This window comes from Talpa europaea (genome assembly GCF_964194135.1).
Source record: "Talpa europaea genome assembly, chromosome: 9".
In the NCBI taxonomy this organism is placed as follows: Eukaryota; Metazoa; Chordata; class Mammalia; order Eulipotyphla; family Talpidae; genus Talpa; species Talpa europaea.
In genome coordinates this window covers 1,095,819-1,113,157 of record NC_140076.1, presented here as the reverse complement: position 1 = coordinate 1,113,157, position 17,339 = coordinate 1,095,819, and the positions used below count along the sequence as shown (strand labels likewise).

The 17,339-nt window shown below is 70.1% G+C and overlaps 1 protein-coding gene across 3 annotated transcripts in view; it reads right to left on the bottom strand.

The window, feature by feature from the left end:
• Positions 1-17,339, bottom strand: part of PRDM16 (PR/SET domain 16) — a gene marked incomplete at both ends in the record, with an annotated part of 195,200 nt that overhangs the window by 7,692 nt on the left and 170,169 nt on the right. For 2 of the 3 annotated variants that reach the window (XM_084243700.1, XM_084243702.1), the window contains 6 exons: positions 1,299-1,386; positions 1,538-2,945; positions 3,573-3,726; positions 4,323-4,470; positions 5,864-6,077; positions 10,606-10,708. In XM_084243700.1, the coding sequence (XP_084099826.1) occupies positions 1,299-1,386; positions 1,538-2,945; positions 3,573-3,726; positions 4,323-4,470; positions 5,864-6,077; positions 10,606-10,708 (2,115 nt within the window). The remainder of the gene's footprint in view (positions 1-1,298; positions 1,387-1,537; positions 2,946-3,572; positions 3,727-4,322; positions 4,471-5,863; positions 6,078-10,605; positions 10,709-17,339) is intronic. The other variant, XM_084243701.1, reaches the window with a different exon arrangement.

The following is a 17,339-nucleotide window of genomic DNA, read 5'->3' as shown; positions in this document are numbered from 1 at the left end:
CCATGGGCACAGGGCACCCGCCCTCCTGCTGCGCCTCAGAAGGCTCTGGCCTCCACCAGCCATGGGTCCCGGGCACGCTGCGGCGTGGCTTTGGGGCGGGCCACACTCGCCCGCGCTCAAAAAGCAGGAGGCCTGGCATGTCCTGCTTTGTACGGCAGGGCCCCCGGCCTCGGTGGAGGCTACGCGTTTGGCTGAGGACTGGCCAGGCGCGGACTGTTCAACAGGTGACTTCATGGTCGTCTCTTGCCGTCTGTCCCCGGCCCGCGGGGAAGCAGGGGGGGGCGGCAGGGCCTGGGGGAGCGGCGGGAGGGACAATGGGCGGCCGGCCCCGCCCCCAGGTCTGGCCGGTCTCAGCCAAGCCACCGCAGGGCCAGCCTGGCCGTCTGTGCTGCCCGATCAGATGTTCCCGTCCAGCTCAACGCGGACACAAACGCAGGATACGCCTGGCCGCCTTGTCGGCCTTCCCAGCCCGGCCCGAGCAAAATCAGGGGAAGTCGTTCGCCGGCTCGAGGCGCAGGGAACAATGGGAGACGCTAAGTTTAGCTGTGAGGCCGGGCAGCGGGGGTTTCACAAACTGGGGGTGTTGTCCCAGGCGGGACGGCGGAGAACAACGCCCGGTCTGGGGTCTGGGTTCAGGCCCAGGGCCCCTGGCTGGGGTGGAGCAGGTCTTGGGGGCGGCTGGGCCTCGAGCAGGGAGGACAGCGGAGGCAGTCGGGGAGACCGCCCAGCCCCCCGCTCCCTCCTGGGTGGACAAGGCAGGAGGGCAGCCAGGACAGACGGTGCCTGCCTTGCCGGTGGCCTGGCCACCCTGCATGGTCCGGGGAGCGCCCTCTTCCTGTCCGCCTCCCGGGACCTCTGCCTTCCCACTGTCCCTGCCTCTGCCTGGCCCTGTCCTCGTGCCCTGGCCTCTGCTGTCGCTGGCCCTGGCGCTCCTGGCCTTCTCACTGAGACACTCGAGGCCCATGCACCCCAGAGAGGGCTGCTCGTGTCCACAGTGGCCCTCAGGGGCTGGCCGCCACGGCAGGCCCCTCCTCCTCGCCAGCCCGGGCCCCGCCCATCCTTCCAGGCTTGGGGTGGCTGTGGGGTCTGCGGGGACCCTCCCTGGCTCCTGATGATGGCGAAACTGAGGCCCAGGGGCCCGGGGGCCACCGAGCACAAGGCCCGCCCTGGGACATGATCTTGCCTGGGCACCAACGGGGGACTCCTGCCCCCACCCGGGTGTCCCACGTTGCCTGGGGAGGCTGGGGGCCGGGGAGGGGTCCCGGGTGTGCCCACCGGGCTGCCTGCTCAGGTCTCACCTGCGGGTGGAAGAGCAGCGGCGACGGCCGCAGGTACTTCTCCTTCAGGACGCCCACGGGGTCGGCCACCTTCCGCTTCTCCACCCTGCTGGACGGCAGCGCAGAGGGTTACGCACCCGCTGGGCGGGAGGCCTCTCGGGCTCGGCCGGCTCCCTGGACGGCCTCGGGGAGCAGCCGCCTGCCCCGCCGCCCCGCCCCCGCCCACCTGGCGCGCAGGCGAGGGCGGGCCGTGTTAATACCTGTAGATGGGGTCCATGAAGAAGGGCGAGGGCTTGGCGTAGTGCAGGGGGGGCTGCTGGGGCAGCTGGCCCGGGCACACCTTGGGCAGCCCCTCGCCGGCCCCCAGCCTGCGCTCCCCATAGATGTGGTTCTTGCGGGGCTCCCGGGCGCCCCCGTTCTGGCTGGCGCGGGCGCGGCTGCCGATGCTCAGGTCCAGCGGCTGCTCCTCGCCGGGCGCGGGCGCCGAGGGGGGCTTGGGCGCGGGCAGCACGGTCTTCGCCTCCTTCGGCTTGGTGGTGAGGTCGAAGGGGGACTCGGCGCTGGGCCCCCCCGCCTTGAGGGCGTCCCGGGGCGACTTTGGCTCGGCCTTGACCAGCAGGTTGTGGGCGAGGGCGCGGTCCGTGAAGGGGCACAGGGAGTGCGGGAAGCTGGGCAGGAACTGGAAGGGGAACACGGAGTGGTAGGGCAGGGCGCCCAGCTTCTTCTCCTGCATGCCCATGAAGCCGGGCCCGAAGTACTTCTCGGCGATGGACGCGATGGCCTTGATGGAGTCGCCCGCCGCGCCCGAGGCCGCCAGCAGCTGCTCGTCGGGCGGCGGGAAGAAGGACTGCTGGGAGTAGAAGACCGGGACGTCGCCCACGCTGCCGGGGGCCCCCGGGGGCGCCGCGCCCCCCCCAAACTCGGCCTTGCCCTCGGCCGCCTTGCCCTTGCCCTTGGCCTTGTCGCGGTCACTGTCCACGTCGCTGTCCAGGTCCGAGCCCGTCCCCGTGGTGGTGTCCAGGTCGGTGCCTGTCGTGGTGTTCAGGTCCTCGAAGTCGCTGCCGTCCGACAGGTCGCTGCTCCGCGTCTTGAGCTTCTCGGCGTACGCGTCCTCCAGCCGGCCCTCGAGCTTGTCCTCGGCCGCCGCGCCGCCCTGGCCGCTGCCGCCCACGGCGGAGACGAGGGGCAGGGCTGGGTTCCCCAGGGGGCTGGGCAGCTTGGCGTCCTGGGTGTGGTTCAGGGGGCTCTTGAGCAGCGGCGTGGGAGGTAGCAAGGGCGGCCGGGGGTACAGGGACGGGGGGAAGATGCCAGGGAAGCCGGGCGTGAGCGTGGGGAAGGTGGGGGGCCCCGCCGAGAAGGGCAGGCCCCCGGGGTGCGGCCTGGAGGGGAAGAACTCGCCGAAGCTCAGGCCGCTGTGGTTGAGGGCGGGGGAGGGCTTGGCCTTGTCCATCATGGGGCCGGGGGCCAGGGGCAGGCCCGGGGCGAAGAGGCCGCCGGGCGTGTAGTGGCTCTTGCCCTCGCAGAAGCGCCGGTGCTTGTTGAGGGAGGAGGTAGTGCTGAACATCTGGCCGCAGTCCTTGCACTTGATCTGCGTGCGGCAGTCCGCGTGCATCCGCTTGTGCCGGCACAGGTTGGAGAACTGCGTGTAGGACTTGTGGCAGACCTCACCTGCAGGCCGGGGACGAACACCGCGTGAGGCGCCGAAGGCCTCGCGGGCACGGGGTGGGGCTCGGCCCCACCTGGCTCCGGGGCGACGTGTGCATGTGTGTGCAGGCATGCACGTGGACACTGATATCCAGGCCTTCTGTGTGTGTCCTGGCATGTGTGCAGGCGTGTGCACCCAGGTGTGCACGGGCACACAGGTGTGTACGTACAGGTGTGTGCACACAGGCGTGCACGGGTTGTGTGCAGGCATGTGTGCACAGATGTGCATGTATAGGTGGTGTGCCTGTGCACTGGTGTGCATGTACAGGTGTGCACAGGTGTGCATGTACAGGTGTGCACAGGTGTGCATGTACAGGTGTGCACAGGTGTGCATGTGTGTCCAGGTCTGCGCACCGTGCAGTGGTGTTCGTGCCCCTGCGCTGCGCCTGCCCCAGGGGCTGGCAGCCCGCAGGGCCTCTCTGGTGGAAACGTGGCCTCTGCCGCTGGCGCCTCCTCCCCTGCCCCGCTGGCCTCCAGCCGGGGCCAGCAGCACCCCGGACCCACCAGCCCCCCCACCCCGGGCGGCAGGCGCCCGTGCGGCAGGCGCCCGTGCGCCGCGTGGGGCTCCCGCGGGCCGCGCCGGACACTCACAGATGAAGGGCTTGACCGTGCTGTGGATGTGCTTGTGCTGCTTGAGGCCCGAGGACGTGGCGAAGGTCTTCCCGCAGTCGGGGCAGGCGTGCGCCCGCGCGCCCACGTGCTGCGAGCGGATGTGCCGCTGCAGGTTGCTGGGGTCCGTGAACACCTGCGGACACGGAGGCCGTGGGGGTCCGCCCGGCCCGCTGTGGGCGGGGCTCCGCTGAGCGCCCCGGCCTCGGCGCCGGTCACTCCCCCGAGGGCGGCCGCGGGGGCCGGGGCGCGGGACACGCCGGCTCGGGCGCCTCCCGGCGGGGACGGGGCTGGGGGCTCTCCCAGGGCGCAGGACGGGACCCCGCCCCTCGGGGTCCTCACCCGGCGCAGAGGGACAGCGGGGGCCGGGGCGCCTGGGCGTGGCTTGGGCTAGGTGGGCGGGTGTGGCCCGCGTGGACGGGCGGGGCCTGGGCGGGGGCGGGGCCTTCCAGTGGGCGTGGCCGCGTGGACGGGCGGGGCCTGGGCGGGGCGGGGGCTTCTGGTGGGCGTGGCCCGTATGGACGGGTGGGGGCCTGACCGGGTGGGCGGGGCCCTCTGGCGGGCGTGGTCCGCGATGATGGGCGGGGCCTGACCGGTGGGCGGGCCTGACCGGTGGGCGGGGCCGCTAGGGTGGGCGGGGCCCTCGGTGGGCGGGGCCCTCGGTGGGCGGGGCCGCTAGGGTGGGCGGGGCCCGGCTGGTGGACAGCGCGGGCGGCGGGCCGGTGCACCTACCTTCACGCAGTTCTCGCACTCGAAGCGCTTGCCGCTGTCGTGGGACATCTGGTGGCGGATGAGGTTGGACTTCCAGTTGAAGGCCTTGGGGCACTGGTCGCACTTGTACTCCCGCTCCTCGGTGTGCACGATCATGTGCTGCTCCAGGCTGCGGCACACTCGGGTCAGCGCCGCCGCGCGCCCCGCCCCGGCTCGCCCTCCTCCCCCGGGGTCAGAGCGCCTGCCCGTGCCCCTGTCCACCTCCTCTCTGGACAGGTCGACGCGGGGCAGAGGCAGCCTTCCCGGGCCGCAGGCCCCCACCCTGGCCGTCCGGCCGCCAGAGGCAAGGCTGGGCCCTGCGGCACCGGCCACTCTTAACCTCGAAGCTAACCTGGGGCCTGAGAAAAGAGGGGCCCGGAAGCTCTCAACACTGCTGCGGGCTGGAGTTGGGGCGAGGCCCGGGCCCCAGGCCCCCCTCCCAGCGGCCCGGAGGGGTGCCGGCCGGCCGGCTCAGGCTGGGGCCCTGCCACGCACACTCCGGGAGGGGCCGAGGGTGTCCCTGAGCCGGGCGGGGGGGCAGCGCTCAGCCTCCTCTCGGGGGACCCCGCTGCCGTCCCAGGTATGACCGTTAATCTTCATGAGCAAAGCAGTAATACATCACGGCCCGCTCATTACGGGGCCAGCCATCCGTTCCGATCAGAAACGCCGGCTCCTGAGCTCGAGCAGGTTGTATCTTTTTCCCTGTTGCTAATTGTGATTTATGTGTTTATGTAAAGAAAACACGGACCCTCTCGAGGGGCGCTCACCACCGAGGGCCTCAGCTGGGATTTGCCCAAATGCTTATTTTCTCTGTCATCTGCTCGGGGCGAGGGCTGCCCGTCCCCGGGGAGGCTGTGTGGGGTCGGCTCCGTCCCCTCAATCCCACAGCCTGTTAGCGGCCTGATGGGCTTTTGCTCTGACTTTGCTCCCCGAGGAGGCCTCCGGGGCTGATGAGATGCAGGTCCTGGCGCCCCCGGCTCGTCCTGCCCAGGGCTCCTGGGCGCCCCGGCTCCCCAGTCCTGACTCTCGCCTGGCCTTGCAGCAGAGACCGCAAGGGCCCACGCCGCCGGCTGCCTGGGGCTGCGTCCCAGACTTGAGAAGCCTCTTCTGAGGAGGCCTGCGGTTGTCCAGTCGGTCAGGCCACCGTGGGGAGCCGGGGGAAGGGCGTTGACCCCCCCATCCCCACCTTGGACACCCTGCAGAAGTGGGCTGGGCCCCAGGCCGCGTCTCGCACCGTGCAGAGGCAGGGCCTTCTGTGCACCCCCAGGGGGCTCCGGCCAGGGGCTGGGCCGGCCCTTGCGCTCAGAGCCGGGGGCACCTGTGGCCTCTGGGGCGAGCTTGTGGGTCTGCTCTGCCCCACGCCGGGGGAGTGGGCTGGGGTACAGCCGCTCGGGCTCTCGTCCACACCCAACAGGGCTGAGGACAAGGGCCGCCCCTTCGGGCCCCCTCTGTGCTCCCGGCCGTCTGCCCGCAGCCTAGCTGGCTTGTGGGGGCTGGGGGGGGGATGCGGTGGAGGGACGCACCTGTACTTGTTGGGGAACATCCGCTCGCAGTCCTTGCACTCGTGGGCCTGCCCATCGCTGCCCCCGCTGCCCAGGCCCTCGGCTTTGAGCCCCTCGCCCAGGCCCTGGTAGAGCACGGCCCCCACGGAGCCGCACGCGTACTTCTTGTGGCGCCGCAGGTCCAGCTTGGACTGGAAGAGCTCGTCGCACACGTCGCAGGGGAAGGTGGGCTCCTCTGCAAGAGAGAGGGCGGGTGGGCGGTGACCCCCGACCTGCCCCGGCCCAGGGCCCTAGGGGGCGCGGGGAGTCCGTGGGGCCTGCCCCGGCCGGCTGGCCCCCGGCTTCCTTCCGGCCTCATCCCGGACGAGGAGGGGCTGCCTGGGCCGCGGGGGCCACGGGACCCCGTGTCTGCACTGCAGGGCGGGCCCCCCGGCCCCCCCAGCCCCCCATCCTCCTCCCCACCCCCGACCCGGGAGGCGGCGGAGGGCTTGAGAAGGGCCCACGCTCGGGAGCGGAGAAGGAAGCCAGGCCAAGTGCTTTGTTTATGAATTGGGAGAAAAAAGACGACAGAGCCCTAATGCACATCATAAATTATTGTCGTCAAGGTCAAACAAATTAAGAGGGGGCAGCTATTATTACGTTTACGAGGCAGCATCCTGACCACGGTGCCAAGCCAAACAATCAGCCTGGGGCTGTGAATTTCCTGGGGGGGTGGCTTCCCAGTCCGTCCTGGCTCCCCCGCCCGCCCTGCCTGGCAGCGAGCGCCTCCCCCGAGTGCGCTCCCCGACCTGGGCCCCCCACGAGTCTGGGAGGGGAGGCTCGCCCCCAGCTCCTGCACAGAGGCAGTGAGGGCGGGCGTGCGTGTGCACGTGTGTGTGGGTGTGAACGCCGCACGCCGATGCCTGCCGTACGCCTGGTGAGTGTGCAGGTGTGCTGTGTGTCCCACCGCATCTGTGCACGCACCGTCAGTGTGCACACGCGGCACTTGTGTGCGTGTGTGTGGATTCCCTTGAGCATGTGAGTGTGAATGTGGGCGTGTGCCTGCGTGAATCCAAGTGTGTGTGTGGTGCGCCCTCGAGGACCTGGGGCTAGCACTGGGCACCTTAGCTTGGGCTCGTGCTGGCTGAAAGGGCCTGACCCGGGGGCCGAGGGGCCAGGAGGCGGCGAGATGGGGCGACCCGAGGAGGCCCCCCCTTCCCCGGTGTCCGAGACCTCTCGCGCGGCAGCTCTGTGGCCTGGCAGGGTGTCTGCGGGCAGAGGCACCTCTCTGGCCAAAGCGCCCCTGAGCCTGTGGGTGGCGGCGCTGCTCCAGGTGTCTGGCCGCCGGTGGGTCCCCAGAGCCCCCACACCCAAGGGAGACTCTCCAGGAGCTGCCCTGGCCGAGCCCCTCACGGGACACCCTCGGGTGCTGCCTCCTACATGTGACTTCCCTTCCTGTCCGGCGCGGAGGGGACGGGTGGCAGGGCCCGAGCCCGGGCAGAGTGGAGTGGGCGCCTTGCTGGCCGCCTGCCTGAGTTGGGCGTCCCTGCGGGGGCCGCTGCCGGGACACGCAGGCCCTGGACAGCAGGGGCGGAGGGGAGGAAGCAGCCCGAGCCAGGGCCTGGGGACCAGCTCCAGCACCCGGCCCCTCTCCGGGGCCCTGACCGTGGGCAGGGGGCCCAAGTCTGGCCTTGGGGGCAGAAGGCTCTGCTCTGACATGTCCAGGAAAGGCCCCCTCGGAGCGCCCCGGACACAGCCGGGCTGGAAGGAGGCAAGAAGGCGGCCACGCCAGAGACCCGATGCAGCGTTTGCAATCATGGACGCCGCAGAAGCCTGGAGCCCTGCGCGGCCGGAGCAGCTGGGCAGGGGCGTGGCGGGCCCCGGGGAGGAGGCCCCGCGCCCCCATCACCTGCACGTGCGCAGTGAGGCCTTCACAGCAGAACGGGGGCCCCGCGTCTTCTGGGAGCCGTACGGCCATCCCTGCGGACATTGGGGTCTGGGCCTCCATGGGCGCCCCAGATCCACCTCCTTGTGGTGCATCTCAGCAGCAGTCCACACCGGTGGGGACCATTCTGAAGGCTCCTGCAAGCCGCCGGGCAAACTGAGGCGGCCGGGAGAGGCTGTATAACTGGCCCAGGCCCCGGGAGAAGGCGCAGAGCCCCATCCCCGGCCCCTGCCACTGCGAGTCGGAGGCGGGTGCAGGACGGGCTGGGGCCGAGCAGTGTGCCCCGCCCCCGCAGACCTGCCTTGCCTTCAGAAATGTGGGTTTCCACCCCAGATGTGTCCTTCCTATCGGGGCCACGCACCCCGCCCGAGGTCGGGCCGGAGGCACGGCCCCCAACACTGCGCCCTGGGTTACGTGGCTCCCGGGGCTGGGGGGAGGCTGAGACGGGCCGTGTCACGCTGGGTTAGAAATGCCAGTTTTCATCTCGCTCCCTCTGTGCCCGGCCAAGAACCACCGCGGCAGGTGGAATTTGAAGACAGAGTCGAGAAGAAACACGAACCCCATTCACCGCGACGTACGGGGCGTGGCTCCAAAGTGACCAGTCAGCCCATTCCTCACTCTGACGGCTCCTGAGGGCCCCGAGGGCGACGGGCAGACCAGGGGATTCGTGTCGCCCCCCGGCCCCCACCCCCCCACGCCCCCCCGGCCCGGGCATGGCGTCTCCCTAAGGTGGCGTCTGGGCGGCAGGCCTGTGCCGTGCACGTGGTGGCCTTTCCCGCCGAGAACCCTGGCAGGGCGGAGCGCGAGGCGTGTCCCCTGGCCACGCGGCCCACTGCTGGCCTGTCCCGGCCGCGCCTGTCTCGCTGCTTCGTGCCCGACTGCTCTTGGAGAGGGGGAGACGTTCATCATTTTGAGCTCCCCTTAAAAGAAAAGCAAATTTGAACGGAAATGCTTTCCTTTATTTTCTCTCAGGGGCAAGAAGTTCTCCCGAAAGGGACGCCCTTCCCCTCCCCGCCAAAGAGCAAAGCCAGAGGAGCGGGGCTGCAGGGGAGGCCGGCTCCCTCCTCTCGAAGCCACACGTGGCACACGGGGCTGCCCTGCCCGCCGGGGCTGCCCTCCGAGGGGGCGTCCAGGCCCACAGCTGGGGGCCCGCGGGGCCCGTCCCCATCGCAGGTGGACCCGGCGCCCCGGCACCACGCACAGCCAGCCAGTCCGCAGCCCCGGCCCCCCGGCGGAGGGCCGCCTTCCCCACGCCAGCCCCCGACGGCACGGCCAGGCGGACCCGCGTCGACCCCGAGTCCTGTCCGCAACTTTTCCTGGCAGAGCCGGAACGTAACAGGAAAATAAATCGGTGCCTAATGGCTTCGGGGAGCCGAGGGGGACACAATTATATGGCATCTACATGCTAATCCAGCAGCCTGGAGGCTCAAAGGCGCCGGGAACCCACTCCAAATTCCCGCCGCGATAAGGGCCCGCTGCATTTAGCCGGGGCTGGGATAAAAGATTTTTTATGATAATTATCTTAGTGAGGAACATTTTTGCATTTTCTTTCTGTGTGATTCAGAGTTTAACTGGGGCGGGGGGGTGGCTGTTGGGAGGCCAGAGAGATCTTGACAGGAAAGAGTATAAAAAGTCAAATATTTGATGTTGGGCTATTATGTGCGCGAAGCAATTAGCCCACAAATGTTTGATAAATTATTAGGAAAATGTAGACCCAGGTTATTTAAGATCAGGGGCTGGATTTTAAAACCTTTTGGAAGAAAGAGATTTCATTATACAAATGAAACCCCCTGGTGCCGCTGCGTCTTTGAGAGGCCTCGGGTGTTAGCTAAGATTCGGGGTCTTTTCTCAATTATTGGAAGGAAAAGGAGACCGTCCCCGGCCACCCTGGCCCGGCCATTAGGCCTCCCGCGCCAGCGGCCTCATTAACACCGAAGTGCAAGGTGAGTGCAGGGGCGCTGGCTCCTGCAGTCGCCCTTCTGGGGGGGGGTCTCTCTTTGGGGAACTCGGGGGTGAGCTGCTGCAGCCTCACGGAAGGGCCCGTTGCTGAGTCCAGCCGGGCACGGGGCGGGGACACGAGGGCAGGGCTCTCTACCCTGGCTGGGGGCTCCCGCTAATCCCGATGCCTGGCTCCCTGGCTTCATCGCAAGCCCTGCTGGGCTGGGGGTGGGGGGAAGAGACCGTCGGGAAAACCTGCCCCAGGCCCCCCCCCAGCCTCTGCCCCCTGCGCATCCCCGGCGGCCTGAGCAGAATCGCTGCTCTGAGACGGGGGCTTTCTGCTGCCCGCCTGCGGGTGCCAGCCACGGAGCAGGTGGCAGCGTGCCCCAGGGCCCCCGCCGAGCCGTGGGGGTGGCAGTTAAGGGGTCGCGCCCACATGGCATCCTCCCCGGCCCTCTGCTAAGGGATCCCAGGTACGGGCCACGGACGGCGCGGATGGAGCTAAAGTGACCGCGGCTCCGCGTCCAGTGGGCTTGAGGATGGTGCCCTCCACGCAGGAGACACACCGGGGGGAGGCGGGCGCGGGAGGGAGCACCCACTGGGCAGAGAGGACGAGGGCGGGGGAGGTGCCCACTGGCCCTGCCTGGAGCCTTCCACGCCCAGGACACGCCTGCATCACTGCCCCTGCCCCCTCCCAGACAGGGCGTCCCCCTGGTTCTGGCCGAGAGGCTATTTCCAAGCACAGAACTGGCTGTTTTTCCTTTTCCTTTTTTGAAAGCCAACGACGCCTGTTGCTGCACTAGAATCCATCACAGACCCACTGGACGCTCACTCCGCGGGCCCGTCCAGCCGCGCCCCCCGCGAATTGGGTGTCTGGGGCGCCGGGTGGAGGCCGGCTTACCGTCCAGGCTGGGGGGCACGGCCCCCAGGGCGTAGGCGGCGTCCCGCACGTGCAGCAGCAGCTCCTCCCCCGGCTCGATGTCCTTGACGACCTTGTAGTAAATCTAGGATGGAGACACCAGAGAGCCCGTCAGCCTCGCCCGGCCTCCGTGTGCCCGCCCCGCGCCGCCTCTCGCTGCTGCCCAGGGTCCCGCTGGCGCTTGCCAAAGACGCCCAAAAGACCCGGAGTCTCGTTCCCACTTGTTTTATCCAGATGCGGGACCTCGGAGAGGAAAGCTGAGGCCCGGCCTGGAGAGCCCCAGCAGGGCCATCCTGGCGGAGTCTGAGCTGCGTGGCCCTCGCCGGGGTGGCCCTGCTTGGTTCCGGGCTCTGCTGGTCAATGCTCGGGGTGCCCTTGCGTCCAGAGAGGCCAAGGGCGAATCTGGGTGTTTGCGAAGTGCGTGTGAGCGCGGACGGGGCTGCGTGGGCCAGCACTGTGGGGGCCATCAGCAGGGGGTGGGGGGGGAGGGGGCCGCACACAGTGCCTCTTGGGGCCTGAATGGTGGGACCCCGAAAACAGGGCGGCGGGCTGGCGTCAGTGTCTGCCGCGGAGCGAGCCCCGAGCTCTAGAGAACCAACTGGGAAGTGTCTCCCGCGAGACCTCAAGCGGCCTGCGGTTGCCGGATGAGAGCTGGGGTCCGCGAGAGCCCCGAGGGCAGCGTGGAGGGGCCCTCGGGTGGGGCGGGACCCTGGGCTGAGCTGCCTGTCCTCTGCAGACCAGGGACATTAGCCTGGGGTGCCCACGCCTCACGCGAGCAAGGCCAACGCAGGGAGGCCGTGTCCAGGTTGGAAATGCCGGACGGCAGGTGTGTTTCCTCAGACCCACCACTGCCTCCCTGGCCGCGCGGGCTGGCGTGGGGCTCTCCTCAGAGGGCAGCAGCCCCGGGGAGCCGGGAGCCTGAGGCTGGGGAGCCCGCTCAGGTCCACCTGACCCCGGAGACGGGGGTTGAGACGGGGTCATGGCTTCTCAGCAGCAGCCGGGCATGGGCCGAGCTCCCCAGAGGCCGGGTAGGCCACACAGCCGGGCTGCCTGGCCCTGCTGCCCCCTTCCCTGGAATCATCTGGAAGGCTGAGCTTCCTGGTTACTCGTGCACCTCTCACCCCGACACCCCCGGCTGAGTCCAGCTGAGGTCTCCACCCAGCCTGCCAGACAGGACACCTCCACCCAGAGGACAGCACCCGACTGTCCAGAGGACACCCAGAAGCCGCCCCGTCCTGACACCAGCTGGACGCTGCGCCGGCCCCTGTCGAGGGGCTGCGGGGCAGGAGACCCGCAGTGCACCCGTGTCCTGGGGGCACAGCCCCTGCTTCTGGCCCCCGGTGACCTCAGTGGGCTGCTGTTCACAGGTAACTTGCTACAACACGGAAACTGGGCACGTGACGTCCTCTAACTAAGGCAGGTGTTCTGCGCAGCCCGGGTGTGCACCGCCTGCTCCAAGCCCTGCACGGCGGCAGAACAGTAATAAGAATAAAATTCCGAGGTGCTGCTGGCCCCCAAATAGGACCCAAAGTGCACTGAAGAGGCAACAAAGCCCAGGTGAGCCCGTGGCCCTGCAGGGCGGGGAGTCAGGAGCGGTTCCTAAGCGGGTTCAGCCGCACGGCGCACCCCTCCGGGCAGTGAGGCTGGCATCCTGCAGGGCGAGCGTGCAGGGCGGGAGGCCCCGGCGCTGCGGATGTTTGAGGGCAGGGCAGACCGCTGCCCGCTGCCACCCACAGCTCCCTCCCCGCCCTGCCCACTGGGCAGGCCCGGACAGACGCCCGCAGGAGGCCGGCGCGTGCTCTGACCTGGCGTCCAGGTTGGTGCGCGGCCCCCAGGCCAACACATTCCCACCCCCTCCCCCCGCAGCCCCGCTGGGCTCCTGACAGGGCCAGGACAAGGGGGGGGGCAGCGCCGCCCGCCTGCCTCCCTCCTCGGATTCCCGATTCCCGCCCCCACGGGCCGCTGGCCTCTAGGGACCCTCCACATTTCCGCCTGCCTCGGAGGAGGGCCTCTAGATCTCCCGGGGGCCCCACGCCCCCTCCGAAGGCCGCGGCCTTCCTCCCCCACCCCTGGGCCACAGGCCTTCTGGGACTCCCAGCCCCTCACCCCTCTCCTTGGGCCACCTTGTGTCTGGGACCCTCCACTCCTGCTTGGACGGCCACTGCACCCCTCAGCCGCTGCACCCCTCCTCCAGGGCCGCCGCCCTGTCCCCGCCCTGCCGTGCCCGGCTCTGAGGGCTCCCTGCGCACACCGGCCCACCGACCCTCCCGCGCCCGCCCGGCCGAGGGCCCTGGACTCCCACCTCTGACCGCCTCCAAGGCGCCAGGCGTCCGGGGACCCTTCCCTGCCTGTGAGGTGGCAGCCTCAGGCCTCCGCGGGGGAAGGGCCGGCCCGCCTGGCCCGGGGACCCAGAGCCGCCTGGGCCCCGCGCGGCGGACAGGAGGCGGTGAGGCGGTGGACTTTGAGCGCAGACAGAATTAATAGCTATTAGCGCTAATCGCAGGGCCTGGGCGGAGAGGGGTGGGGAGTCCCGGCCGCCGCTCTTGGAGGGGGGCCCGAGGGGGAGCAGGGCTCAGCACCGGCTTTCCCTGTCTTGGGCTGCCCGGCTTTGCCGGCGTCCATGGGGATCCTGAGCCCCACAGACGGCAGCTGTCTTCAGGGCCGGTCCGGTGGCACAGGCCTTATCGGCAGAGGCCCGAGAGCGCCTGGTTCCGGGGCCGCAGGGTCGGGACTTCCTGGGACAAAGGCCAGGGTGGTGGGAAGGCGCAGGACCGGCCAGGGCCACAGGCTTCGGCTGCGAGGCCTTTGTGAGCGCGGGGCCTGTGAGAACGGGTTACCACAGCCCCCCAAGGCCCCCTGCAGGCTGGCTACCTGCACACCCCTTCATGGATCACCCCAGACCCCAGGCCCTGTGAGCGTGGGGAGAGGCGCCCCGTCTTCACAGGAGGAAGAGAGGTCGCTGCCGCCCTTTGGTCTCGGAGCCTCCAGGGAGGGCTCGGCCTGGGAGGGAGCGGGAGCGGCGGCGGGGCCAGCCCTGTGCTGTGAGCGCTGCCTCCCTGCCGGGCCTGGGCCTCAGGGCAGTGTCCACGCCGCGGAGGACGGGAGGGCAGCAAAGCCTCAGCGACAGCGTTTGCTCTGGCAATACACGCCGCGAGGGCCTGCAGAGCTGGCCAGGCGGCCGGGGCCTGAAGGCAGGTGGGGTGCGGCGCCCGCCTTGCGGCCGGCCTTGGCGTTGCTGCGCGTGGCCAGCAGCCCCGGCCTGCCGGCTGGAGACCGCCTCAGCGCGCCTGCCCCGGCCCCCCGCCAGGCAGCGCGGCTCGGGGGGCGCACAGACGCCGTGGCCTCACGAAAGCCAGAGAAGCCGCCCCAGCGAAGCCAGACGGAGCACTGGCCGCTCGTGCCCGCCCAGCGTCCGGGAGGCGGAGCCCACCGCCACCGTGACCCCGCGTGACCCCCGCTGCCGCGCCTCCCCCGGGGTGCCGTGTTCCCTGACTCTCAGGCCGCCGGAGGACACGATTTCCCACGACAGGGGTTGGAGCGCCCGGTTTTCTGTCACACCGACTTAGAGCTTTTGGGTGTAAATGGACGAGGCGGCCGGGGTCCGGCAGAACCCACGGTGGTCGGCTCCCACTGCGGGTGCCCGTAGGGTGCCCCCAGGCCCAGTGACCTGGGCGGCTCTCCCTGCGTGGCCACTCTAAGGCGCCGAGAGGCCGTGTGGACTGAGCAGGTGGGATCCGCGCTCGCCTGGAGACCCAGCCCCTCACCCCGGGTACCGGGAGGCCGGGTGCCCGCAGCCCCCGCCCCCCCAGGAGAAGCGCAGGCGAGGGGAAGCTGCCCCCCAGACCCCGCTGGCCACGCAGCCTCTGACCTGCGCTTCCTGGAGGACGCTGTCCTGAGGGTCACCCTGAGGTTAGCCCGCGCATCCACCTGGGGTCCCGGGGCTGCCCCCGTGGCACAGACCTGGGATGCGTCCCACCACCTGCCGTCCCACCTACGCCATGCCCTCGGGGAGGCCCGGACTCCCGCCCTGCGGTGGCAGAGGGGCCAGTTGGGGTGTAGCCCCAGGCGCTGCCCAAGTCCAGTGGGGTCCGAGCCGCAGGGTCTGTGAGGGGCTTCACTTTCTCTGCCCGGCGGTGCTGTGCGTGAGGTGGCCTCCGGCCGGTCATCCATCCTCAGAGCAGGCAGAGCTGGGCCAGCCCAGGAGCCCTGGGTTCAGCCCATGGCAGCTCCAGGGCCAGGCAGGGCCAGGGTCAGCCGGCCACGCTTGCCACGGAGGCTGCGGCTATGGGGCCCAGGTCCCCACTTGTGGGAACCCCCACCCTACAGCTCCAGCCCTGGACGAAGCCCCCACGCTCCAGCTGTCCAGTCGCGCGGCTGGGACAGGACATTATTTTTTGCTAAATATCAATTCTTGGTCGCGGCTGAGCTCTCTCCCCATCTCAACGGCGTCTGCTACACTGCCGGGAAGAGGGTAAATCCCGAGGTGCGGCCGGGGCGGACCAGCCGGTCAGCCGGTCAGCCCTCGGACCAGCCGGTCAGCCGGCAGGCGCAGCAGCTCCCGGCCACGGCGCGTGCGGCCCTTTTCGTCGAGGGCCTTGTGAACGGCCAAGAACGCTGGGACGGGTCCCCGCCGCCTTGTCATCGGAGGGAAGGTTGTATGAGCTGTTTGGAGGCCACCAGTTTGGGGAGTGGACGCGTGTACGACTTTTCTTTGAAAAAATCACAGGGATGAGAGCAGAGTCGGGGTGGGACAGTCCGGGGGGACTGGGCAGGGCGGTGGCCGGTGCCTGGCCTTGAATCCCAGCCCGCAGCCCCGGGCCCTGAGGGGACAAGAGGGGTCACACCAGAGAGAATGAAGCCAAAGGGGACCCCCCTCCCCGGCCAGGCCGCCTTGTCCTGGAGGCCGCAGGTCCCGCCAGAGACCAGCGCAGGCCTGGAGGTGGGGATCCGCCAGTGGCTCGGCTGGTGACCTCCGTCCACCCACTCTGGGGGCCGTGGGGCTGCCTTGTCCTGGGGACACGGTCCCCGCACTCTGCTGTGGGGACTTGTGACGCGTGTGGGTGACTCCAGCCCCACGCGCCCCCCCGGCCTCCTGGCACGCTCTGCTGGCCCAGGAGCGAGAGTGGAGCCTGAAAAAGGCCGCCCTCAGCCCGCGCTCCCCCAGCAATTTCCTTTCCCCGCCTTGGAGCAAACGCTGCCTGTGCTTCCCGGGACGTTTCCCACCAGCTTGTTTGCTCATAATGGCTGGAAGGACCGTCCACGGGCAACCAGGTCTCCAGAATTTTCCCAAACGAAAGGTAGACATGGGGGGCAGCACCCTGGGGGGGCTCTAGGGGGTGCCGGGGGGGGGCCGTGTCTCCCGTGTGAACTGACCGCCATGGGCCCGCTCTGCTTTCTGCTCATGGTAAGTGGACACATCAGCCCAGGCTCTCGGGCTGTGGCCAGAGCACCCCCCGCAGGCCCGAGAAAGGCCGTGGCCCCGACCGCGCTGCTCGGTTCCCGTCGGCCTGCACCCGGCCCGAGCCGCCTCAGGGCCACCTGCGGCCTCGCTGTGGGCAGGGCGCATCGCAGCCGCCTTTCAGCGACAGCGTCGGGTCCCGGATGGAGGGTGGCCGGCGTGGCCTCTGCCTCTCCCGCCCGGGGGGTGGCCAGGAGGGTGCTGGCAGGAGCCGCGGGGTCTGGAGGCCCTGGGGGAACTCGGCGCCAGCCACGCCGCACAGGCTGGGAAGACGGGCCGGTTCTGTGGAAGCCGGGCCAGCGCTGCCGGGGGGGGGGGGGGGCCGGGTCCTCCGCGCCGCCCCCCTCCCCCCCACCTGCCTCCGGGGTCACGGGCTCTCTTTGGGAGCCGCTCGGTTCCTTCGCCCCTTTCCTCACGCGCGTCCCGCCTGCCCAGCTGGCTGCCCGCGGCCCGTGTGCAGCCGTCCATGCCCAGGCCGGGGCGGGCGGGGCTTCAGGGGGCGCAGGGCAGCGGTCCCCAGGCTGGGGGGCGCCTGGCCAGAGGCCGCACACACAACACAAGCCAGAGCCGGCGGTGGCGGCACAGAGGCTGGGGTGCAGGGCTGCGGGGCCCCCAGGCCGTCTGTCCACAGACCCTGCATCAGCCCGGGAGGCACCGGGCAGGGGGGCCGGGCCGGCCGGGCCCTTGGAGGCTACCTGCCGGCCAGAGTGCACCTGACCCTGAGGTGGCCTCAGGAACGGATGACCAGGGCCTCCCGCCTGCCTTGACCCGCCCTGAAGCCTGGGCACCAGCCAGACTGGGAAGACACCCGCTCTCCTGCCCGCTGCGCCAGGCCCTGCGGGCCCCCTGCGGAGAGCGGACGCGCCCTGGGTTTGGAGGGTGTGTGTGATGTGTGGTGTGTCTGGTGTGTGTGTGTGGTGTGCGTGGGGTGTGGTGTGTCTGGTGTGTGTGGGCTGCTCCGGGGTCCCCCGGGCGGGGTGCAGCTGATGGCCCTCCAAGGGTTGAGGTGCCCTCCTGGGTGCGTCCTGGGGTCCCTGTCTTGGGGACGCGTGGGGGGCCGTCCCTGGGGCTGGCGCGCGTGGCCACGGGCTGGCGGAGGGAGCTCCGAGAGCGTGGTCCGTGTCTACCGAGTGACCGTCACCGTGCGAGTCCCTTGCCATGTGGATGCGCAGTTTTGGGACCGGCCTCCTGCCTGGCCGTGGGCATCGCTGAGGGAGGGCGCAGGCGGGCAGCGGCCAGGGGCTCTGCAGTTGCCCCC